Source organism: Xiphophorus hellerii, chromosome 12, assembly GCF_003331165.1.
Source record: "Xiphophorus hellerii strain 12219 chromosome 12, Xiphophorus_hellerii-4.1, whole genome shotgun sequence".
Lineage (NCBI taxonomy): Eukaryota > Metazoa > Chordata > Actinopteri > Cyprinodontiformes > Poeciliidae > Xiphophorus > Xiphophorus hellerii.
The window spans coordinates 6,375,499-6,400,043 of NC_045683.1; the positions used below are offsets into that span (position 1 = coordinate 6,375,499).

The 24,545-nt window shown below is 37.1% G+C and overlaps 2 protein-coding genes across 2 annotated transcripts; both read left to right on the forward strand.

Moving 5' to 3' along the window:
* The first annotated feature begins 9 nt into the window (after positions 1-9).
* On the forward strand, positions 10-16,310 carry tut7 (terminal uridylyl transferase 7). Its single transcript, XM_032577775.1, has 29 exons — positions 10-97; positions 1,125-1,545; positions 2,851-3,005; positions 3,093-3,209; positions 3,341-3,518; positions 3,650-3,738; positions 3,945-3,996; positions 4,138-4,207; positions 5,362-5,488; positions 5,595-5,714; positions 5,839-5,976; positions 6,247-6,424; positions 7,079-7,737; positions 7,817-7,967; positions 8,595-8,681; positions 9,277-9,377; positions 9,529-9,586; positions 10,079-10,182; positions 10,260-10,349; positions 10,434-10,547; positions 10,626-10,703; positions 11,031-11,208; positions 11,277-11,324; positions 11,443-11,534; positions 11,613-11,728; positions 11,823-12,013; positions 13,691-13,764; positions 13,848-13,911; positions 14,877-16,310. Exons 2-29 carry the CDS (start codon positions 1,143-1,145, stop codon positions 14,933-14,935), a joined length of 3,891 nt encoding a protein of 1,296 aa, XP_032433666.1. The 5' UTR covers positions 10-97; positions 1,125-1,142; the 3' UTR covers positions 14,936-16,310.
* A 1,570-nt stretch (positions 16,311-17,880) lies between these two features.
* isca1 (iron-sulfur cluster assembly 1) lies at positions 17,881-23,880 on the forward strand. The gene is made up of 4 exons (XM_032577778.1): positions 17,881-18,007; positions 21,082-21,135; positions 21,676-21,781; positions 22,882-23,880. Exons 1-4 carry the CDS (start codon positions 17,906-17,908, stop codon positions 23,028-23,030), a joined length of 411 nt encoding a protein of 136 aa, XP_032433669.1. The 5' UTR covers positions 17,881-17,905; the 3' UTR covers positions 23,031-23,880.
* Positions 23,881-24,545: the final 665 nt, after the last annotated feature.

The window sequence follows — 24,545 nt, forward strand, 5'->3', positions numbered from 1 at the left end:
ATGATTAAAAAAAAAAAAAAAGAAAAAAAAAAGCCTGTCCTTGTCCTTTACGTCATCTTTCAAACTCAACAGCAAGACAACATGAACAACCCGACAAGTACGTATCATGTCCACGAATATAATGTATTTTAACAACGATGTGTACTCTTGTATCTGTCTCTTAACAAAAGGCTTCATAGACCACAGCTACCGACGAAAGAAAACGCAACACAAAACGTAACATTAGCATCTGGGCTAACTGTGTAGCTATCCTAAGTGGCAAGCTAAACATTAGCAGCTAACATTAGCTGTGTTACGACGCGGCGGTGAGCTCTCTTAGAGTTATCCAACATTTATGTTATTTGTTGGTTACGTTCGTAATTGGTGTGGTTTAACTCGTGGATGCGGGATTTCATGCTGCAGACGCTGCTAACTTAAGCTAAAAAAACCTTACAGTCATTGGTAAATGACTCACAGTTAGCCACGTATATTGAGCCGTGTTGCCTAATAGAAGTCTATCCGAAAATAGCAACCTTAATGTTTGTTGGTTATATGTTTTACTCATATAGTTTTATGTTTCGATTAATCTTTGTTTTAGACATTCTTCCCGTCGAATGAAATTTATACTCTTGTCAATGTCTAACAATAAAAGTTAGTGGTTAAAAGTCAGAAAACAAGCTGATAAGAGTCCAAACACCGAATTTAAGCGGATATTTAGTTTCAGTCGAATGGTTTCTGGTTAAAGAACTATTAATGCTATTTGTTTCTTTTCAAATAATTTGTTTTCCTCAGAAACGATTTTCATAAAAAAGTTATGTGTCAAAGTTGGAGGGTCTAGACATGTTATATTTAGTCTTTTTTTTATCACAGAAATACTGTTGCAAAACAATGTCTCAAAATGACTAAAATTGCTAAAAACAGAATAATTACAAATTTCCATAGCTTCTACACAATTCATGTGGGTCGTTTGTATTGTCTGTGTTATTTTTGTTCTCTTGTGTTTTTTTGCACTGTTTTATTTGAAAAGAGTTCCAGAATTGTATTGTATAGCTTTTATTTAAACGCTGTTGTTTATTCTTACATTTTTTACACCTTGGACAATTCAAAAAAACAATTCTAAATTACAATTACATGTCATCCTGCAGTTATAGCAAAAGTGAATCATGGAAAACTCGAGCAAACCCTATAGGTCTAAACAAAAAAGCAGGGAGAAGGGAGCTACAGCATCAGGCAAGGGAGAAAATTGGAAAATGCAGGACCAGATTCGTGGACATAACTCACGATCGGAGGGAGGTCAGCACGGCAAGAAGAGCCAGGGTGGTCCCTACAATGCAAGTCCCAAGAAGGGAGGCCTGGGACCCCTGGGCTACTCGCCTGGTGGATTCAAAGGTGGCCAGAGTCCCTCTCAGAGAGACGACCTCCGATGGTGTTCAGTGAACGATTTCAGTCAAGAAGAAATTTGGAGAGGACATTCGCAGCAGCACGACTGGAGGAGGAGAAACCTGGGAGAAAGTTCAAATGAGTACGGAATGAGAGAGGACACAGATGACATCGCTTATAAACCTGGTGAGATCTTTTGGAAAATTGTTGTATGACAAAAGAAGAATACAAATTAAAACTAAAATGTGTTCAAATGTGATAATCACCTTGTTCCAATGAAGTTGTGATGTTTGGTAAAAACAGAATACAGTGATTTGCAAATCTTTTTACCTATATTCAATTTAATGCCCTGCAAACACAAGATGTTCCTAAAACACCATAATGTTTTAGGAACATTATTTAATGTTCAAGCGGAAAACTTTATTGTTGTTTTGAAAATATTAACTCATTTGGAATTTGATCCTTGCAACATGTTCCAAAAAAGTCAGAACAGAAGCAACAGAAGATTTGAAAAGTTAAGGAATATTCAAACTCGAGCAAACCCTATAAAGGCTCAGTTGCAAAAGCAAGAATGAGGTGAGGTTCACCATTTTCTGAACATAAGCAAATAGTCCCAAATAGTCCCAACAGTTTTAGGAACATCACTTCTCAATGTACAGTTGCAAGGAATAGAGGGATTCCGTCATCCACAATCTGTAATTTAATGAAAAGATTCAGAGAAAGTAAGCGGCTAGGCTGAAAATCAACATTGAATGCCTGTGATGCTTGATCCCTCAGACGGCACTGCATTAAAATCTGTGAATATAAATCCTGAAAGGTACATACAGGTTTTGGAGCAACATATGTTTTCATTCAAGAAATGTCTTTTTCAGAGACACCCCTGCTTATTCCAGCAATACAATGCTAAGGCACATGCTGCAAGTTCTACAATAGCGCAACTTTGTAGTAAAAGAGTGCAGGTATAGACTAGCCTGCCTGCAGTACATACCTGCCTTCCATGGAAAATGTGTGGCACATTATGAAGTGCAAAATATAACGACGAAGACCACAGACTGTTGAGCAGCAGAGGTTGTACATCAAGCAAAAACATTTGGAAAAAAAATTCAACGTACAAAGCTTCAACAATTAGTGTCCTCAGTTCCCGAACACTGAATGTTTACACTTTAGCTTTAAAAGCCAAAGTGATGTAACACAGTGGTAAATTTACCCCTGTCCCAACTGTTTTAGAATGTGTTGCTGGCATCTAAATTCAAAAGTGAATATCTCTTATGTGTTTGAACATTATAAAGCTTATCTTTGTAGTAAAATCAGTTGAATGCAGATTGAAAAGAATTAGCAAATCTTCATATTCTGTTTTTATTTATGTTTTACTCAACATCCCAACTTTGTTGGAATTGGGGTTGTATCTTAAATCTGTTAAGAGTTTGCTGCATACCATTTATGATATGTCTACACATCATTAATTAATTACTTTAATTTCTTCTTCTGAAGGAAGAAGACGGAGAAACAGAAACAAGAAGAAAGCCTTGGGTGAAGAGTGTAAGGGCCTTGAAATGGAGGAAGCCAGAGTATCAGTTCAAGACCTCCAAAACACACGCCAAGCAGAGAAAAGACTAAAGAGAGATGAGATATACCCACTAAGGAAGGTGCCGACTGTCAAGTACACAGTATTTCAACTATTTATCCATTCACTTCAAGAATATTGTACTAGTGACTTTTGTTTTTGTTTTTAGAATTCCCATGGCAATCCTGGTGCACTTTACACCTGCGCTTTGTGTGATATTCCCCTTGAATCTATACCTCATGCCTTTAAACACATCAGAGACAAACGGCACAAGAAGAGGGCTCGGGTAAGAAATTATTTTGAATTATTTTACAATTTTAATGATGTTTGGGGTTGTAATTTGACAAAATGTGATAAAGTTGAAGGAATTTGAATCCTTGGGAAAACCGCTGCGTATGTTTTTATTTGTGTTCACAGGAGAAACAGGAGCAGTTGATGCTAACTGAGATCCTGCCTCCTGGTCCAGAGCACATCATTGCAGTGACTGCAGCTCTAAAGGCAGTTGTCCAGGAGCATGGGATGAATGACCAGGATGTTTTGAAGAGAGAGAGTGTTGTTTCCGTCATGCAAGACGTTCTACTGTCCATCCTGCCAGGTGATTTTTTTTGTAATTTATTTTTTTACCTAATGACCTGTATGTCAGTGTGTCGGGTCACACTATTTAAATCTGTTGACTAATTTGTGACAGTTCTATTGGAGTCTTTTTTTTATCTTCTCATCTTGCAGAAATACAGCTCAGGCTTTATGGCTCATCTTGCACAAAGTTTGGATTTAAAGACTCTGATGTCAACATTGACATTAAGTACCCACCTCACGTAAGTAACAGTTTGTGAGTTTGACAGTTTAAATGCATGTTTTTTCACTATGTGTGACACATGTAATAATCTTCACATTAGTCTTGTAAATCGTTTTTTTAATATTGCCATATTAAAATTCATTCTTATTTTGGGTTGTAGATTTTCCCACGTTCATCTCATTTCTTATTGATGTGTTAAGGTCTTGAATTGGAATTTATTCACAGATGCATCAGCCAGCTGTCTTGTTGGTGGTTAAGGAGGCCCTCTTTGCGAGTTGTAAGTCACCTTATTCTTCAAACCATCCTTTAAAGAAGAAATCTCACCATAACGATAAAAACTGTCATGCTGCTAATGTGCATTAAATGACTTCATGTCTTCTGTTTTATTTATTATTTTTATTTATTTAATTCTTTTCAGCTTTTTTTCTCAATGTGGAAGCAGACTTTCATACCAGGGTGCCTGTGGTCATCTGTAAAGAAAGAAAGAGGTTAGTGCCAATGATTAGAGTCAGTGGGTGAAAATATATTTTAAAATTAGGATTATTGCTTGGTTTAATTAAGCAAGCAAGGCAGGAGCCCGTATTGATACCTTGTTGAAGTCTTCTTTATATTTGGCAGGTGCCCTATTTTCTTAATGTGCAAAGTAGTTGAAACACCTTTTTTTCTTCTCACTTAGCTTTAAGAGCCAAACTATGTCAAGATCTTTTAGAATGATTTTAAAAGCTTTAAAGCTCTCCCAATCTTTAAAGGGTTTCCTTTCATTTCTGTTTTACATTAGATTTTTTTCTTTTCTTTTTTGTTGTATTTTTTCCTCTCTTTTATAAATGTCACTGTTATGGAGTGCAAAGCTGAATTCCTGCATCTAGTAGCGTTGCAGTCCTTGTTGGCCGCAATGCCAACAAGGACGTTGTCTGTCTGGAAGACAGACTGGAACGCCGGTCTGTCTTTCAGTTCCTTCAGACCTATTTTTTTAACGTTGTCCCACAGTGAAACTGATGTTGGGTTTCAGTTTTACAGGCACATCTACAGTTGAATATAGCAACAATTGAAAAACTTTACATAAACATCAAAAACAGATGAAAGTAATGCTGCTAAGCATTCTAACATTGTTGTATTTGTATTTGAGGCATCTACTTCTAGACTTCTGCATCCGATTGTTGGATACAGATAGATTTTTCCTGTACTGACCTCTGCTCTTTATAAAGAGGACTGCAGTGAGTGTACATCTACAGTGGCATAATAAAACTGTTCAGCTTGATGACACAACTTCTTTGTTAAAAGACCCTGAGCTGGAAGACAGTCACACCAGAAGGTTTCTGATCATCTCCTCTTGACAAAGATTGTAGTCTTTATCACATTCTACTGAACTTTTAAAATAGTCATTGGCTTCTTTCTTGACTTTGTTGATGAAATAACTGATGTTTATATAAATTTTAATTGTGCATCACAAGCTGTGTTTCTCTTAATATGTGTAAAACCTTTTCAGTATTCTGTAAATGTCTAAAAAACAGATGCTAGATGCATTCAACAAAAAAAGCAAAGAGCCAACTGGGAATAGAAAAGTTTACAATATATTTTATGTATCTGTGGGTATAAAAGTTGTAAAGTTTTCATGAATGGAAAATATAATTTATCTCAACAGTGGCTTAATCTGCAAAGTGAGCGCTGGGAATGAAAATGCTTTCCAGACAACTTCCTACTTGTCTACTCTTGCCAACATGGAACATCTTCTCCTCCCTCTGGTCTTGGGCCTCAGACACTGGGCACAGGTATGTCTCCTGTTTATCTCAGATTAACCAGGCTGTTTGAAAAGCTGATACAGCATGCAGATTTTCATGTTGATAAAACTTACCTTGATTTTCTGCTTTTATGTAGATCTGTGAAATCGACCGTCCAGAGGAAGGAGGGTTGCCTCCATATGTGTTTGCCCTCATGGTTATCTTCTACTTACAGAAGCGTAAAGAGCCTCTCTTGCCGACTTATCTGAACCAGGGGGTGTGTTTTTTGGGGTTTTTTTTTTTAACATTTCTTCTGGGAAATAAATACAATCTGAAACCGATGTTTAGCTCTGTCCATTTGCTTTCTGTAGGAACTAATCTTGGAATTTTATTGTCTTTAGATTAAGGTGTTTTCAATGAGTAGGCTTTCAGCCTTCAACCTCACACATACTGATGAAGAGTATATTCACTGGACCTACAATGTCCCTTCTTCCAAAGAATCCTCCCAGCCAGCAGAGAGCTCCACCATGAAGGGGAAGGTAATCATAAAAAGAACAATTAGCTAATTTTAAAATAGTTTTAAAGATGAGTAAAGTTTACCATCATCAGAATAAAATGTTTTGTCCATAACAGATCTGCAAAATGTAATAAGTAGAAGCATAGAAACTAAATCAGTGAAACACAATCAAAACATTTAAATAAATATAGATTGAGTTTATGTTTAATTGTGGAAAACTGAACATGTTTTGCTTCAAACGAACATTTCAGAGGTATTAATTTAACTCATGCAAATTGGCTGTGACTTTCAGGTACCACTGGTGTTCCAGAGTCCCCATCTACCGGTGGAGGTCGGGCTTCTCTGGATAGAAATGCTTCGCTTCTACTCACTGGAGTTCATCATGGCCGACAACGTGATCGGTGTGCGAACCAACACTGTCCTCTCTCGAGAGATGAAAGACTGGCCAAAGAAACGCATTGCTATCGAGGGTCAGAAGCTCTTTAAAGTTAACTGTTCTCATTTGTAAAATACATCATGCCTCTTGGAAGTTTTTCACTTTAGAACAACAAACTTTATTAACTTTATTCTCAACATATCAGGAGGACACAACTCATTCAAATTCTTTGCTGCAAGAAATTTGTTTTATTTTTGCACATCCATTTAGATTTTTACTCAGCTACCTTGATATTTGGTGGCACCTGAAAGCTCTGAAGGCTGAGTACATATCTTTAGTCGGTTAACTTTTTAAATTAATTCACACTTTATTTGGAAAGCACCAAGGGGTTAGGGCATGGGATCAGATGGCTCACTTTTTTTATTTTTATTCATTCACTTTAAATGCCAGTTTACTTGTCCCGCATAGATGGACAGTTTTCAATGCCCCTTGCTCATTCCTGACTCCTCCCCCTTCGCTATGACAATTGCATCATAAAAGACAGGAACCAGAAGACCAACGTGGTCTTAAAGGTTTATACAGCAACAGCAGTTCCTTAATGTATTTTGATAATAAGCTGTTCAGTGATTTCTAAACTAACAAAAGTATTTTAAAGTCTATTCTCTGAGCTGCAGATAGGCAGTGGAAGGATTGGGGTGATGACTCATGAAAACATGCCTTAACACTGAGAAAATGTGCTGTTTTTCAGACCCGTTTGCTGTAAAGAGAAACGTGGCCCGCACTGTGAACAGCCAGCAAATGTTTGACTACATCCTCCACTGCCTCAAGACTACATACAAGTACTTTGCTCTTCCGCTCAATACGTCTGCTGCTAACCACAGAGACGAAGCCAAGCAGGGCCTAAATGAAGGAGCCAGTGGCCTGTCTGATTTCAGTCAGCTCTCCCTTCAGTCCCCCAGTCAGACTCAGGGTGCAGATGACGGCCCGGATGACTCTGACTGCATCATTGAAGAAGAGGAAGAAGTTGAGGAATGTAGCGACTCCGACGAAGAGCAGGAGAAGGAAAAGGCCGACCTGGGCAAGAGTAGTTTCTCAGAGGATGAGGAGGATGAGGAAGAGCAGGATGAGGATCTTGACGTTGATCGACAGCACTTGGACAGCTTAACAACAGAGGACGAGGACATTTTCCCTGTGGATGAGATCTCAGGAGAGGAACTTCTCTCCGATGAGGAGCCTCAGGATTTGGACACACCTGGTTCTCTGGATGAAGAAGAGGAAGAGGAGCTGGCACATGTCAGGCTTTCACCTTCAATCAGTAAAACTAAAAATGAAAGCACCAAAATTCCAAACCAACAGCAAAGCCAATGTGCTTATGAGTTCACCAAGCAAGCTTTTACCAAAGGAAAGGTAAGTTTGGCACCATTTTTTACTTTTAGCATCTAAAATCTTAATCATCCGAATTAAGCTCACTATAATACTTTTGTAGTCACACATGGTGGTGTGCAGCTTGTGCAAACGTGATGGACATCTAAAGAAAGACTGCCCGGAGGATTTTAAGAAGGTGGAGCTGGATCCGCTGCCTCCGCTAACGCCGGACTTTCTCTGTGTCCTTAACAGAGTCTGTGAGCAATGCTACAGTAAGTACTGGCATTCAGTTGATTCACTTTGGGGAGCTGTCCTGTACTTTTCTTGCAGCAAACATAAAATTGAGAGTACTAATCTCTTTAATAAATAAAAGCATAATTTGGAAACGGCTTTCTTTATTGAAAGTCATTTCATTATCTGAAACTTTTTAAATCTGACCAAAAAAACCTAAAACAGACAAAACTGTAAGGGGGCAAACACAGTTTTGCACCACTCCATGTGTTTTTCGAAAATCGTCCAATGTCTGCAACATCTGAAAAGCATTATTGAAGTTTTCTATTCAGTAGTTGAGTTGTTTGATGCATGCCCCATGAGCTGGAAGATTTAACCATAAACATAAATAATATCCAGAAACACTACAGATCTGCTGTATTTGTTTCAGGCTAGATTGAATATTCTTAATATATTTGTGTTACATCTACTTGCATTGAATTAATTTAGTGCTTGTTTCAGTCAAAGAAGGAGGTGGTGGTTAAATACATTCGGGTTTTTTTTTATCCAATAACAAGTGAGTCCTACGATGACTCCTGGTGACTTTCAAATGTGATGACTTCACTGTTAGGTCCAAGTTACCATAAAGTGATTTGTGTTTTAATTTTTATTTGTTTTGTTTTTTTTAGCTGATTTTGCCCCTGATGACCTGGAAAATGGTGTAAGAGAGCTCATCCTTCAAGACTTGGAGAGCTTTGTTAGACGACAGTTTGCTGGTAAAGTGAATCATGTTTCTCATTATGTTATTTTGTTTAGTTTTTTTTCTTTTAATCAAAACTAGCCTTTTGACCTGTCAGTCAAGGGAAAACATTTTTTCCATAACTTTCAACACAGTTCCAGAACAAACGAAGTACACCCTGCTACTTCCATTGGAATTAGTAGGGGAAGCAGCTGCCTGGTGCTTCTACTTACAGTATTTGATCATCAGGAAGTTTAGCAAGTTTGATGAAAACAGAATATTTGTCAGTTTGCTTATCTGGATACACATACTGTATATGTGTATGTTAACACTGGTCCTAGAATTGAAAGGCATCGGTGATGACCCGAGAAAAGCAGTTGGTGCTGCAGAGACGTTTAGCAGCCAGAGAACCTGAACACTTTGCAGTTATTGAGTCGACCATAAACTCGTCTGGTTACCAAAGTCCAAAGCAATGTAGCAGTATAAAAATCTCCTCAGAATGTGTGACTGCAAAAGGCTGACTAAGCAGGCAATGACCAAAGTTTATCTGTGATTGAACGATGATTGTTAGTTTTTCACATCACCATACTTATAAGATTGTTGGTTCTTTTTGGTCAATTTCTTTTGCACAGGGGCTCGACTACAATTGTTTGGCTCATCCAAAAATGGTTTTGGCTTCAGGCAGAGTGATCTTGATATCTGCATGGTTTTGGAGGGAAAGGAAACGATGGATGTAAGTTATTTATCTGTTTGTCAGATTTTTGTACTTGTCTGTTCGATGGGATTTATTGTAAACATTTTATGTTGCGCTAATTAAAGTTTGATCACATACTGAATTTCTTTTTCTGGAGAAGGAAGCATAAGAATACACTTTTCTCTGACAGGATGTTGACTGTATCAATATCATTAAAGGCCTGGCAAGACAGCTGAAGAAACACCCAGGTATGACAGAGCAGCAGTGATTAAATAGACTAGAGCAGAGATCCTCCAATCCAGGCCTTGAGGGCCGGCGTCCTGCAGGTTTTAGATGTGTTTCTGCGTCAACACACTCCGGAGAGCTCGGCTGCACAGAGGAGGTCATTCAGATATTTGACTGAAATGTGCTGAACCAGAGACACAGCTAAAAAGTTACATTATACCAGGCTTGGAGGCCTGGATTTGAGGACCCCTGGAATAGAGATTGATCTACGTTGTTGCACAACTTATTTTATTTTTTATTTTTTTAGATTAATTAATTTTGCAGTAAAAATATTCCAGTAATATCTCAATTTTTTGTTTATCCGAGCTTAAATCAAGGGTTGACTTTTTGTCTGATTTTGTAAAGTTGAAGCTACCGTTTAAGGAACATTAATTAACACTGTTTATATTAAAATATCACCTGAATTTCCCCATTGTGGGAAAATAAATTATATTTCTATTCTATTCTGTTGCCAGGTCTTAGGAATATTCTTCCCATCACCACAGCTAAAGTACCCATTGTTAAGTTTTACCATCTTCGCACTGGATTGGAGGGAGACATCAGCCTCTACAACACACTGGTAGGAATCAACTCCTGTCCTTTGCTTTATTTATTATTATTGACAGGCCATTGAAAGCTGTTGTGTTTTTCCCCCAGGCCTTGCATAACACATGTCTGCTAGCATCGTATGCTGCAATAGACAGAAGAGTGAAGATCCTCTGTTATATTATGAAGGTTTTTGCAAAGGTGAACGCTCTTAATGTACTATACTAAAGCATCTTTTTTTTGGTTTGTTTATGTGGTATCTCATTCTCTGCTTTCCCTCTAAAGATGTGCGATATTGGAGATGCTTCCCGTGGCAGCCTCTCATCCTACGCCTACACTCTCATGGTCCTGTTCTTCCTTCAGCAGAGAAACCCACCAGTCATCCCTGTGCTACAAGAGGTACAAACATACCGTTAAAATGCCCAAGCTGACCTTTTTGAGCTAGAATCTTTCATTTACCCACGTGTTATTTTGCAGATTTATGGTGGAAAAACGAAGCCGGAAGTTCTTGTTGATGGCTGGAACGTCTATTTCTTTGATGATTTAAAAACACTGGTGAGAATGTTACTTGAAGCGCCTTGCAAAGAAATACATAACCTATTAAGTTTTTCACAAATAATGGATTTTATTGAGATTTTAGGCCAAATCCAGACATAGCCATATATGTGAAAATGAAAACTTATTTATGCATTTTTGCTTTTCATCCTCACAAAAACTCTATTTAACACCACTAAAATGATTATTCATGAAAAACTCCTTCAGCTTCACACTACCTTTTGTTGATCTATCACCATAACTACTTAAGCAAGGTGTTGTTTGTGCTCATGGAAAGCTGTAAAGTTCAAATCAATAACATGATTTGTTATTATCTTCCACCTGCAGCCTTGTCACTGGCCACTGTATGGACAGAACACTGAGTCTGTGGGGGAGCTCTGGCTCGGTCTGCTCCGCTTCTACACAGAGGACTTTGACTTCAGAGAGCATGTTGTTTGTATCCGACAGCATACCCGCCTCACCACGTTCAACAAACAGTGGACTTCCAAGTACATTGTCATTGAAGGTCAGTTTTACCGACACTCAAAGCTTACTGTCGGACGGTTCCCAAAACTCTCTCTTTTTTCATTCCAGATCCTTTTGACCTGAATCATAATTTGGGTGCTGGTCTCTCCAGGAGAAGTATGATTTCTGTTCCTTTATTTGAAATCTATATATTTATATTGTCGGTATTTTATATATGTATTCTTATGTGTTACCCCATTTCATGATTTATTTATTTTTTTTGTCATCTAAACAGTGACAAACTTTATCATGAAGGCGTTCATCAATGGAAGAAGAGTGTTTGGTACACCCATGAAAGGTTTACCACCAGAGTATCCCAGTGAAATGGTGAGTTTTGGAAATCTAGACCCCATAATTTTTTATTTTATTATTTTTCATTACTGCTATTCTAAATCTTGTGTGCAGGAGTATTTCTTTGACCCTGAAGTTCTGACCGAGGGAGAAGTTGCACCAAACGATCGCTGCTGCCGCGTCTGTGGAAAGATCGGACACTTTTTGAAAGACTGCCCCATGCGCAACAAGTGGGTATAATCACAGCAAGTTTGTTTGAATTGATCCGTGTTTCCAACTCAAATGTTTGGAACGTTATGTGATGCACTGCATGTTGTGTCGTAGACCCAAGCACAGGCGGGAATCGGAGAACAGGCCAGAGCACTTTCACGATTCAGCAGAGGAGTTCATGGATCCAGTCAGGTATAGGAATGAACGCTGGAAGAAACGAGATGCACTGGACATGCGCTGCTGCTTCCTGTGTGGATCAAGCACCCACATCAAGAAGGACTGTCACCTTTACAGAAGCCCCGCAGGTTCTTGGATGGATTTTTTTTTTCTCAAAGATATTTATTATTAAATTTAAAAAAATAAAATAAACCTAGAGGATGATTTGGTGCCCCGACAAAAATCAAAAGTAGCAGCCAATATTCTTATACACCAATACACATTTTATTGAAAAGAGGATGCAGTATAGGTTTAAAGATTTATGTAATGTTTGCATAAAAGGTCCCCAGAGCTTACTATGAGAATCTTGTCGCAGAGTAGCAGACCTTTCTCTTGACTCGTAGAGTATCTGTCTTGCCAGAAAACAAGCAAATGATAATGATTTTTTTTTCTAAGGAGAAATAATTGTTGGTATTTCCCTCAGTACTGAAAAGAGCCACAAGAGGGTTGGGTTGAATGACAGTTCCACAGCCAGGACTAACATCTAGATTACAGCAAGGTAGTGCAGTGTTGAGGTCAAAATGATGAGTTAACTTGTTTAAGTATGAATCTCTGTTTCTTCAAATATACATTGAATAAAACTGATACTAGGCCTCTAGTGTTAGAATCCAACACTAGAGACATTTTCTGAGATTTGGTAATCTCAGTTACCAAATTTTTTGATGCATCAGGAAAATTTGGTAACTGAGATTAAAGGAAGGGACAAACTTGTTGATATATTAATGTGTAATATCACATTTTTCTTAGGTTTGAGAAAAATCTAAGAAAACCTAAAAAAGATCCAAAGGCATTGTTGATAAAAAGGTCATTGAAACACAAAAAACTTGGTCAGATAGAGAGGGTTGAAACAGGTCATACTTAAGAGAGAATTTTTCTAGATTGAAATGTTTTCTTTTCTGAGTATACACCCTCACAGAATGATTAGTTACTGGATTAACAATTAGTCAGGGCAAAGCCTCCACTAGTTCTGGATTTTTGCATGTGAGCTTTAGTAAGACAAGAGTGTATGCCTTTCCACAGTAAGGGAGGATATTTATTTTAATGCAACTGAAATTTTGCACCAAAGATAGAGAGAAGATCACTGAATTAGACTGTTTTTTGATCTTCAATATAGAAAGAAAACTCTCTTTGAAGAGACCACCATGCTTCGTGTAATAAGACAAATGAATACATGGTTTTCTGCTATTTTAAATGAAAAACTGGAGTACTCTTACACTACTATTATGAGTTCAGTCTATAACCTGAAAACGTATTTAATTTTGGTAATTTCTATAGAGGTTTTGGAGTATCACATGGAGTTTCAAACTAGATGTTTCACTCCAAGTATTTTGGAAAATTGTTCTCAGAGAACGGTGTCTTTGGAAATTACAATGAAAGAAAGTAAGGAGTCCTATGTAAAGGGTCCTATGTAAAGTGTGATGGAACAGGGGGAAAAAAGAGAAATATCTTCTTTTAGGATGAAGGCAGTCCCAGATGTCAAACCTCATAGTTAGACAAACCGACTTGCTCATTGTGTTAGAACTGAAAGTAAATGCAGCCAAAAGTTGGATCAATTGTAGGCTTTTATGCATTAGACAAGATGACTTTATATTGACATTTTTCATGGGTCTTTGAATATATTAGCTTCTTTATTTTCTTCAAACACCATAGTTTATTAAAATATTGGTTTTGTTAAAGTTCTTAACAATTAGATAAGATACACAACATATTGATGAATAAATTGGAGATGTGTCTTGCACCCTTTATCTTAGTTTGTCATTTTGCAGGTAATGTGAAAATGGAGAACCTTCCGTCCTCCTCATTAAGCCACCTTAAAAGTCTGAGAGAGAAGGAGAAACAGGTTTGTTTTCTTGAACTAAATCCAAAATCATAGTGATTTTCTCTTATGATCTGCTGTGTAATATTGTGGTGGGTTTTTTTTAGGGCTTATCTGCACAAGAAGAGAGGAGAAGAAAGCAACAGAATGTAATTCTAAGTCCCCAAGCAGGTATTTGCGTTTCCAGTGTCTTCCTGTGTGCCACGCATTTATTCTAATTGCATTGCTAATTTTACATAAGATATGCCTACATTTATTATTTTGTTTAGCTATTTTTGGGAGAAATTTATTTGTAGACATTTAGTTTTTCCCATTTGGTTGTATAGGTATTCCGTTCCCGGCCCAATGTATGTTATCTTATCCACTAACAGCTACTTTTTCTTATGTTGATAAAGATGTAAACTTAGGACAAAAAGTAAGAAAGAATTAGCCAAATCCTCTCTACCAGAGTCAGACAGACAGCAGAAAAAAATCCTTGGGATTTGATATAACTATTACAGATATTTCTGCTTTACAGATTTTACTTAAAATTACCTGAACTATCCTAGTAAAATCCCAGTTAAATCAGAGAAATCTTAGCACTGCCATTAGATGCTTAGCTGCTTTGACCTTTAGCCAACCTCATAAAGGAGACTGGTCTTGTTTTCAGACATAATAAACCAGCTAAGATTAATGTAGCATGCACATTTATGATGTTTCAGCTCTCCCATTTAGAACAACTAAATGTGTGATTCATTCACTTCTGTCACCAATGGATGGTCTTTGAAAAAGGCAATTAACATTGCTTTTTTATATTCTGGGTGACTGTTTTTAGGGTTGGTGAGAGGAGAGAATAGGAACATTGCATATTTGCACCATTCCCAGATTCCACCATGTTTCTCTAGACTGTGGAGTACAGTCTTGTTTTTACTTTGGCAAAATTTTTGCGTCTTTGTCCTCCTCCTGTTTGTATTCTTCATGTTCAAAGAACATGATTTGCTAATTAATTTTTCTTGGATTTAGAAGTAAAAATAAATCCATTGTGAATCTATTTGAATGGTGTGTGTGCATCTGTCCTGTCTTTTTTTCATTTAATCTTGTCTGGATAAAATTATGCTTGCACAAACCTTAACATCTGCTTTCTGGTGTTTTCTTAGGTAGCTTAGCTCGTCGAAATTTAGGTCGTTCTGGTCCAAGGAAAACCCCAGAGGAGTGAGAAGGGCCACTGGACACTCAGACCACAGGATTTCTGCTGTTGTCGCCGCAGACTGCATCCCAGATTCGGGGGAAATCCTTAAATCTGAATGGTACTACTGGGCCATTGGGTGCCCATTAAAAAGCCAAAGCCTGGACATCAAGACTTGAAGCCAAATAGGGCCTTTTTATGTGCGTTTCCTCTTCAGAGGAGCTTTTAAAGCTTTTGCTTATCAAGAGAAGCCATTATGCATGTCCAGTGTCTCTGTTTGCATTCAGGTTTTTTTAAAATTATTCTTTACACTGCAGTCCAATAATAGCAATTTCAGATCCCTCTCCCAAATGCCCTCAAAGATGGTGGGTTACGCAAATACTAAAGTATTGTTTCTGCTCAGATTAATATGAAGAATGTTGATGATCTACTCAGTTGGATTCACACTGTTTCAAACTAAAATGACCATGTTATGAAACGTTGCTCAGTTTACGTGGTTTTTGTTTTCTAGAAATTAAGGTTTTTATTGGGATTTAAGAACTTAATGAACATTTAAATTTTTTTTTTTTTAATGAACGTTTTTGTTTCCTGTAGCATTCTACTTTTTATTTCCTAACGATATATTTTAAACCTTCTCTGTTTTTTGTTCTGCACTGAGACCTAATTATTTATGTTCAAATCCCTTAGAATACTCCATTAAGTCTGATTTGAAGAAAAGGCAAAAATGTATTTTATTGCAAAACTGCAATTTCCTGTCATGATTTCACTACTACGCCGTTCCTCATCTGCCTGCATGTGATCATCAAAGCACAGAAGTTGAACGTTCTCTGCCGTTTCTCCACACATGCCTGGAAACATGATGACGGTGCAGCAACACAGTTTGGAGACAATGTTTCATACCTGCACTGGCTGAGTATTTTTTTTTTCCTAAAAAAAACCCAACCAGACAACTGTCTGGTTGGGTTTTTGATTTTTTAGAAAAAAAAAAAAACCCAACCAGACAACTGTTCCAGTCGTCTGTATTTCCTGCTGCAAACTCCACACACACATGAACTTATAAATCGTGTCCTTTTGTTGTTAGTGCCACAGATTGGTAGCTGCACTGTGAAGGTCCACAGCCTTCAGTTTTCTTTTGCTGCTTAGTTTGTCTCATAGATTTAATTCATTGTTAATTATGGAAATTTTGCCTTTATTGTCAAACTTTTTCTACAAAAAAAAGTTTTTGGTTTCATGGTCAGTTCTAATGTTACAATTGATTTTATTGCCAGCCTTCTGAAATTTGTTTTATGGACTCAAATGATCAAAGCTTTCATATGTAATTAAGGAATCCTGATCCAGGCATGAAAGGCTGGCTTTCAATCCATTTTGTCTGGGGAAAAACAATTATACATCAATTTGCAATCCAGTGGGGAGTCTTTCCTTTTTGTTGTTGTCAAATACTGCCTTATGTGCACTTTTATGAAACATTTCTATAAATATATACACTACCTAAAACTTGCAATCAGTGCTCAGATTTGCCCTAATAAATCTTAAATTGAGACTAAAATCTACTGCTCAAAAAATGTGTGGTAATTCATTTTGCCACTTTAGCAGGGTAGAAAGTACACTCTGGCACAATTCATGTTCAAAAGAATCTACATTTTTTTTTATTGTGCACCATCACCTCTAACATATTGAATTACTAAAGTTATTGTTTTTCTGTTGGTATTCACACATTAGTCACTGTGCACATCATTTGTTTCCCCCAATATGCCTGTGCTCCTAGCTCCAATTGAACATTATTTAATTTCGAGGCAAAAATGAATTACTTTAAAGTTGTTTTTAGGAACTTGGCTAACAGTTTAATATCATCAACTATACCTGCTTATCCTTGCATGGTGGCTGGTGCTTATCTCCAGGAATCATTGGTCAAGAGGTCAACACACAACATGCAAACTCTATGCATAAAGGGATTTTGGACTTGAACCTTCTAGCTGCTGCTGAGTGCATTACAGTGCAGTCCAGTTCTATAAATACTATTTGCTAGGAAAGCCTAACATATGTAAGTTATGTATAGTAAAGGATTTTATGCATTTTAGGTATAATAAAAAGTACAGTACACTTACAGATTCAGTTCTTAGCTTTAATGTGCAAAGGCAATGGAGATATTCTGGTCCTCATTAGTTGTTAAAATTAGATAAATGTGACGCCATTAGTGGATTTATTTGTAGGCTTTTCCAAATGGCAAGTAGCCCAATTAACAGAAAATCTGCCAACTATTTTCAGTGGCTTTGGTTTGTTAATCAGAGTCTCCAAATGATTCCATCCTTTAGGACAAAAACTTGTTGCTATTAATAATACATTTTATTTAAGGCGCCTTTCAAAGCACTCCAGGACACTGCAAACAAGATAAAAACAAACTGACAAACCATCTGCAACTTTCATAAATCAGATATTACAGTGAATATGTAGATTAATTATTACAATCAACATTTTATTGTAGAATTGATCAAGATAAGTGTAAGATAAAACGTTTTAAAACTGGAGATGTCAAACAATCATCGCGCTTTCTTTAGGTTCCCCTTGTTGTTAGGACATGGGCGGTGCTGGGACATAATTAGATCGTGACGGGTACACAACGTTCCGTTCTAATATCTTTTCGGCACGAAATCCAAAAACAAAAGATTGAAAAAATGGCGTTCACCGTGGTGTACCTTTGAGATAATAACCAGGATAATCTCTATGAACACAAGGAATTAAATAAAATTTGTTCTCAACACAGTATTGCAGCACATAATCAAGTAAAATAAAGAAAAGTAGGACGTTACAGATCATATGGGATGTATTAGAAAGAGGTTACATAACTGAAAATTACGCCTACCTTACTGGACCTCACCCCCATTTCTCATTGGCTATTCGGCCGCCTGTCAAAATCTTAGCCAATCATTTGTCGGCATTTCCTGCCTGTATTTCTTTAGGGGCGTTCTCTAATGTGTTTACACGCTTGCGCAAACCAATGTTATGAATTCTAACAGTATCAACATGTCTGCCTCCTTGGTGCGAGCGACCGTCCGAGCGGTCAATAAAAGAAAACTTTTTCCCACAAGAGCCGCGTTAACTCTGGTGAGTCAAACATTTAGTTTGTAAAATTAAAAGGGAAACGCGTCTTGTGTCCGTTTGGTAAGTGCGGTTCTCGGAAAAATGCAGCGTTCTACCCTAGCGGCCGTTAATGCGGTGTCAGTTGTGTAAGTTGGCTAAGTTAGCAGTAGCTAGCTATCAGTGAATCGCTGTCCTGCTGTTGGCTCTGTTACCGAATTGTCATTATTTAAGTTATTGATAAACCGCTTTATCATAGCTGATACATTTATGCGCGTTCATGTTCTATGTTTTTAAAGTGAAACTTAACTCGACAATAAAATCAACTTAGTAGCCGACTGATGATACGCATCTTATACCAAACCTGATCTTAGATTAAGCCAACGGTCCTCAATTAACATTAATTTCCAAATAATTGCGACATACAGAGTGGAGCTATGCATTTAAGCGCTTAAAAATGTTATATTACGTTTGGCTAAAACTCTAATGGACGTTTAGCCCAACTGTTGATATCAATGGCCAAATTTAGTTTTTAATTTAATTTTAAAGAAAAACAGGAGCCGTTATATGAAAGTCTGCTTTTGCTTTTACCTTTGATACTACACTAAGTTTCATCAGTTTTTGTTTGTTTATATGCTGCTTAGTCTTGCAGAGACAGGATGTCTAACAAGCTAGCAAAAAGAATTGAAAGCATGCACATGCCACAGTAAACAAAACCTCTCTCAAGGGAATGGCCTAATGTTTTTCAAGTTTTAAAAAGTGTGGACCACAGATTTCAAAGGATCTTCAAAGCAACTGGGTCACATATTTCTGGCAAGTAGCAACAAAACTGCAGATATCCTTGTTCTACTCCTTATCTTAGACCAGGTCAAACATAGAGTCCTGACTTTCTTCTTCCCAGCTACACCGTGAAGCTCATCAGGGAAAAGTCTGTGGCATTTCCCTTCCTCACGCTGTTGTCAGAGTCTCTACCTGTCTCTACCCCGAGGCATTCTCTTATTTGGACCTGATGAAAAACAGCATTCTGTCCAATAGATTTGGTTAAAATTGTATATCAGTTCTTCTAATTAGTTTTGAAAGAACATTAATCAACCTCTTAAATGATATCAAGATAATGTATGCATGTATTCCTCTCACCATTTCACACTATTAAACTGATTTCAAAAATGGAAATCACTGAAACTTCAACTTGAAATATGAAATAAAAACGGTTCAGTTTTTTTTATAAATCCAGCAAATGGAGCAAAAATATGACCCATAGTAACACATCTACCCCAAACCGCCACTACTGACTCTTTCTGATGTGGATGAGCTGCCTTTTTTCCTTTGAGCTCCTGATCCCTGAAGGCGAGTCCACCCTGTGGAGCAGCTCATTCCAACTGCTTGGACTCATTCTTTTGGTCATTAGTGGCTGCATGGGACAGAAGGTTAGGAATGTAGGTCATCTGGTAAATTATAAGCTTCATCTTTTGACTCAGCTCTATTCAGCACAACTGACAAGGTGAAGTGTCCACATTGCTGCAAATGCTACACCAAACACACCGATTAGCCGGCTATATTCACACTTCCAAACAAAACCCTGAGAAGCATAAAGTGACCGACTGGTTGTTGGCTCATTCCACTTGAAGAAAGTAAAGTTTGCATCTATTTCCCTTGAACACTTGGCAGTCATTGCAGTAGCTGTTCAGAATGACAGTAGCTGATCTTTTGTGATATTAGTCATATTGCTGCAATGAAACTTTTTTAGCATTAGAGTTTGTGTTACTGTAAGTATTTGTTAAAGAACAGGCCACCATCTTTATAGCATAACTTGTTTATGCATTACAGACAAAAAAACCCCCAAAAATCATGTTCATTATTTATACTTAATCACATGTGATCAACTGTGACGTTCCTCAGTTTCCCTCGCTGTATTTTAACTCAATTGGGCACAAATTAGAAATTTTTGGATGATCCTTGTGTGAATGTTTGACAATTTTCCCAATTAAGTTCATACACTTTGTGGCTTCTGTTATTACTTCCTTTAAAATAATTTTCCTAACACAAAATGATTTTAAAAATCAGCGTGTTTTATCTAAAGTATTCTATTGAGGTAAATTGTGTGGTTGCGTGGACAAACAGACGGTGTTGTAAATGAAATGGAGTGAAAAGCAAGCAGTCAGTGCGATCATGGTTCGTTTGAAATGGGCGGGTTAAAACGTTGCTGATGGAGCCGATCAGCTGAGGGTCTCTGCTTACAGTGCTGCAACAAGATAATGTGTTTGTCCTCCGGAGATAAAGCCTTAAGTAAATGCAACGTCATGACAGGAGACACAGCCAACAACAGATCTTCAACAGGAGGGTGAAGTTACTTAACTCACAAGGAATAACTGGGATCTTTATAATCATATGTTACATATTTGATGAAGATCTATTGAGGATAACAGTTGTACATAATGGTCTTGGCTTGTTCTGACATAGCAGACGACCAAATTGCTTTTAAACTGTTCAGTGTAATGAATCAACTGCAAGTTGTGGCACAGTTTGGTCTCTATTACAGCTTTAAAATATAAGATCTCAGTCTGTGTATTTTTTTAGGTGTGGGCAACAAGAGTTAATGCAATGAGCTAAATGCATTATTCATTTGCAGGCAATAAACACAGAAAACCTGAAATACATAGCTAACCAGTTACTACATCCAAGTAATCCTTTGCTTTCTTGCACTTCATGATGTTGCGATCATGACTGTAAATCAGTACACAGCACAGCTCTAGTAAGTGTATTTAAAAACAGCAGCACATACTGATGGTCACATTTTAAGTGCTTTAAGGGATTAGCACCTTATGGCCAAGTGTTTCAACTCTGAGTCCCAAATCCCTTCATGTGGCTTAGGTTATTTTGTTACGCTGCAGGTGCAGGTTGGAATTTCAAACAAGCTCTAGTATGTTTGTGTTATCTCAGTCAAATGAAAGGTGTCAAATAACAGAAAAAAAATGATGTTGCATATTTTTTTGTGTATCCATTGCTGGATTTTTTCTAAGAATGTCCTGTAGAGTTCCAACATGTTTTTTTAGCTTTGTGATTCACGCTTTATGTTCTGTTTTTTCTTTTCTTTTCTGTAGACTCCTGCAGCTGTGAGCAAAATCAGATTGTTGCTGCAGGACAAACCAGAATATGTGAGTATACAAAATGATTCACTGTAATGTTTTTTTTTTCTTTCAGAGATAGTTTATCTTTTCTGTGCTTTGTCGGGTTGTCTGATAAACTGATTTTGGTTTGATGAGTAGCTTATTTTTATACTGCTAAAACAAACGGGTTTCTCTAGTTGACAGAAAATTGTCTTGAAGTTATTTCTGTTTTTTGAAAAATACAGTTGTATGGAAATGTTGATTTCCTTTAACAAAAACCCCGAGTCATGTCTTCCGAAGCACACTACAGTAGCTCTACAGATTGATTATTGGGTTTTAGTTCAACATGTTGTTGTGTTTACAGAAGCACTGAGACAAGAAGAGCATCAATTCTTAGCCTTACTGTGTGTAAACTGAGATTCTGAAATGTGCACCTTTTCATTAAGTATAATAATTAAACTTAAAACCAAGATGTTTTGAGTTGACTGTTTTACTAAAATGTCTGTTGGGAAACACACCTGCACTTGTTTGGTTATTAGTTCCTGTATGTTGGTGTGTGTTGATATATGTTTGCTGCATCATCAACAGATTGGTTTGAAGGTGGGAGTGAGAACACGTGGCTGTAATGGCCTGACTTACACTCTGGAATACACAAAAGAGAAAGAGAAATCGGATGAGGAAGTGCTCCAGGATGGTAAGTGTTTTTATTCATTATAAAACAATCAGAGTTCAGGCTACAGAGAGAAACTCAGAAAACATGATGTTGAATTTTTTATGGTGGAATCAAGGTTTTAAGACGGCCTGGAAACAAGAAGACTGTCTGTATAATCTGTTCTCTGTCCTGCTGCAATAGCAACTCCCAAAAAATTTATTTGTTTATGGATAATGCACAAACATACATAATATGAATAATTTTGATGGCATAGTATTACATTATTGGCTGTTAGGTCTCTGTTTTCCTCATCTCTGGTTCTGATCTGTCATTATGAAACTTGAAGCTTTCTGTGACCTTTAGCAACATAACCGACTGTCAGTTGTATCAGCTGCAGAGAGATTTCATTTAACAGTTTTAACATAAGATTTATTATATCTGGCATATAACAGTCAACATATTAAATTTTAATGTCCATATGGTTCATAGTGATATTGCAATAGTGATATATCGTGCAGCCTTATATGTAAAATGTTGCTTCAAATTTTCTTATTACTGAAAATATTGATAGTCATAAGAAAGCAAATACACAAATAAAATATAAAATAATGAAAATAAACTGATATTTGCTTAATGAAATGTTTCAAAGAAACTTTGATTAAATTTTGTCAATTTCTTTTAAAAATTATAAGGCTAGCAAGGCTAGGGAAATGTTTTCACTAGAAACTCAGAGGCAGTTCAAAAGGTTTAGATCTTTCATCTTTTAAAGGGAGAAGAGGCCTTGTCAGTGCATTTTTATTTTTTAAGAGAAAACGACAAAGAAGCTACAACATTTTTTCATCACTGTGGTTAGGTTTTGAAAAGTGAAAATTCAAAACGTAATCTGCTGAAACGCAAATCTTTCTTTGTAGTGCACACTGTCATTTACTGCAGTGATTGAATGAAAATAAACCAAAAAGGTCAGCATGGGTGCTCCTCCCTTCAGGTTGACTAAAATAAGTTAAAAAACACTTACCTATGTTAAAAAAAACGCTTAAAAAAGTCATTTGAATATTTTTAGTTTTTTTTTAAGAAAACTAAAAGTTTACAGCTCCAGATTAATTTAGTTTGAATAAAAAGTGGTTATTTGTGTTTTCCTTCAGGTGTGAGAGTGTTTATTGAGAAGAAGGCTCAGCTCACCCTTTTAGGAACTGAGATGGACTTTGTAGAGTCAAAGCTGTCCAGTGAATTTATCTTCAACAACCCAAACATCAAGGGCATGTGTGGCTGCGGGGAAAGCTTCAACATCTGAGCGTCACTGAGCCGCCGCCCCTCCCCAGCTCAGAACCCCGGCTTTTTCTCTCAAGAGCGAGAGACGGCCGACAAGGAAGTTGGGTGTGAGGAAATCAACGCGATGTGGACACCGCTCAGTCCCTGCCGCTGCTCTTCCTGCAAACCATTCACACACCAGATCAATCCAACTATGCATTTTAGTTTGCCCTCGATAAGGTTTCAAAACAATCTGTAGTCAAAACCAGAAATTAATTTAGGTTAAAGTTCCTCTTGTGTTTAACTGTTCTCAGTTCTGTGTTTGAGAAAACATTAGGACCTCAGAAGCTAGATGTTTTTTTTAGTCTAAAATCTTTTTTTATATATATATTTTCAGTCAGATCTAATGGTAAATGCAGGAGAAAATAGTGCAAGGTGTGTTGATGAAATCGGAGAGCTGGAGAGGTTCTGGTCCTCAAAACTGTTAGGGTTTAGGATGGTAATAAATATCCAGTTTCCACTGAAGTCGAGATGTTAAGGCAAACCAACATCAGCTGTTTGATAAAAGCATTGCACCGCAGTGTCCTGTTCTCCAGCCTAATCTATGGGATAACTGGAGGAGCTTGAGTGTCTTGAAGCTGTTTTTTTCAGCTTGTAACATTGCTATGTATGTATTTATATATGTGTAAATAGAAGAAAACATTTAAATTCAACAAATACGCACAAAACAAACGCACAAAACATGTATCCTTATGTAAGAGTACACAAAGTTTCTGGTATTTTGTTTTAGCCTGATCAGAGCCAAGATTGTTTGTGTTGACTGTATGCTCTTAAAATCATTAACCTGTGCAATATGTCTGTGTACATATGAATAATAAAAAAGCAAAATGAAGTGTTCTGTTTCATCTACAGTTTGCTTTTATGACTTTAATAGATTGTAATGTTTACTTAGACTAATTTTATTCAGTTCAATTTAACACTAGGAGGGCCTAGTGTTAACACTGGCCACTAGTGTTAATTGTACAACTCCAATTCTGTTTTTACTGGATGAACAGGTTTGGGAAGAAATCCACAGAGGTATTTAGTCAGGTGTGCTTTCTATGGGAAAGAAAAACAAAAAAGCACATGTTGCTATGATCATTTAAATTTCAACTTACTGTTCATAAATTCTAGCTTTCCTCAGCAAGAAGCTGTCTTACTTAATTGTTGAAGGACAGCCTGATATTTTTTATATGTTTTGAGATTGTTGAGGAGTCATGGATGATCTATACAAGGATGGCGATCCTGAAAGCAGAGAGTTTTATGGGATTAAGGTAACCGAGGTAAAAAGTGTTACTTAAAATAAGATGCAATTTTGAGATTGTTCAAATGAATGTTTTTGACCAAACAAAAACTGAGCTCCTGTGTACGTTATCTGTAATGTTTAGCTTCGAGACCAGCAGTTTGTGACCTCTGCTAACTTTTGCATCCAGGTTCGTTTGAAAGCAACAAAAGCAGTTATCTGAACTGTAAAGTGACCAAGTCCCTTTTGCTGTTTTTTGAGTAATGATCACATTTT

Coding starts and splice junctions, on each gene's coding strand:
- tut7 (XM_032577775.1), top strand. CDS start 1,143: ATGGAAAACTCGAGCAAACCCTATAGGTCTAAACAAAAAAGCAGGGAG. Junction 7,968..8,594: donor AGTCTGTGAGCAATGCTACA/GTAAGTACTGGC, acceptor TGTTTTTTTTAG/CTGATTTTGCCCCTGATGAC. Junction 11,729..11,822: donor GACTGCCCCATGCGCAACAA/GTGGGTATAATC, acceptor GTTGTGTCGTAG/ACCCAAGCACAGGCGGGAAT.
- isca1 (XM_032577778.1), top strand. CDS start 17,906: ATGAATTCTAACAGTATCAACATGTCTGCCTCCTTGGTGCGAGCGACC. Junction 18,008..21,081: donor CAAGAGCCGCGTTAACTCTG/GTGAGTCAAACA, acceptor TCTTTTCTGTAG/ACTCCTGCAGCTGTGAGCAA. Junction 21,136..21,675: donor TGCAGGACAAACCAGAATAT/GTGAGTATACAA, acceptor CATCATCAACAG/ATTGGTTTGAAGGTGGGAGT.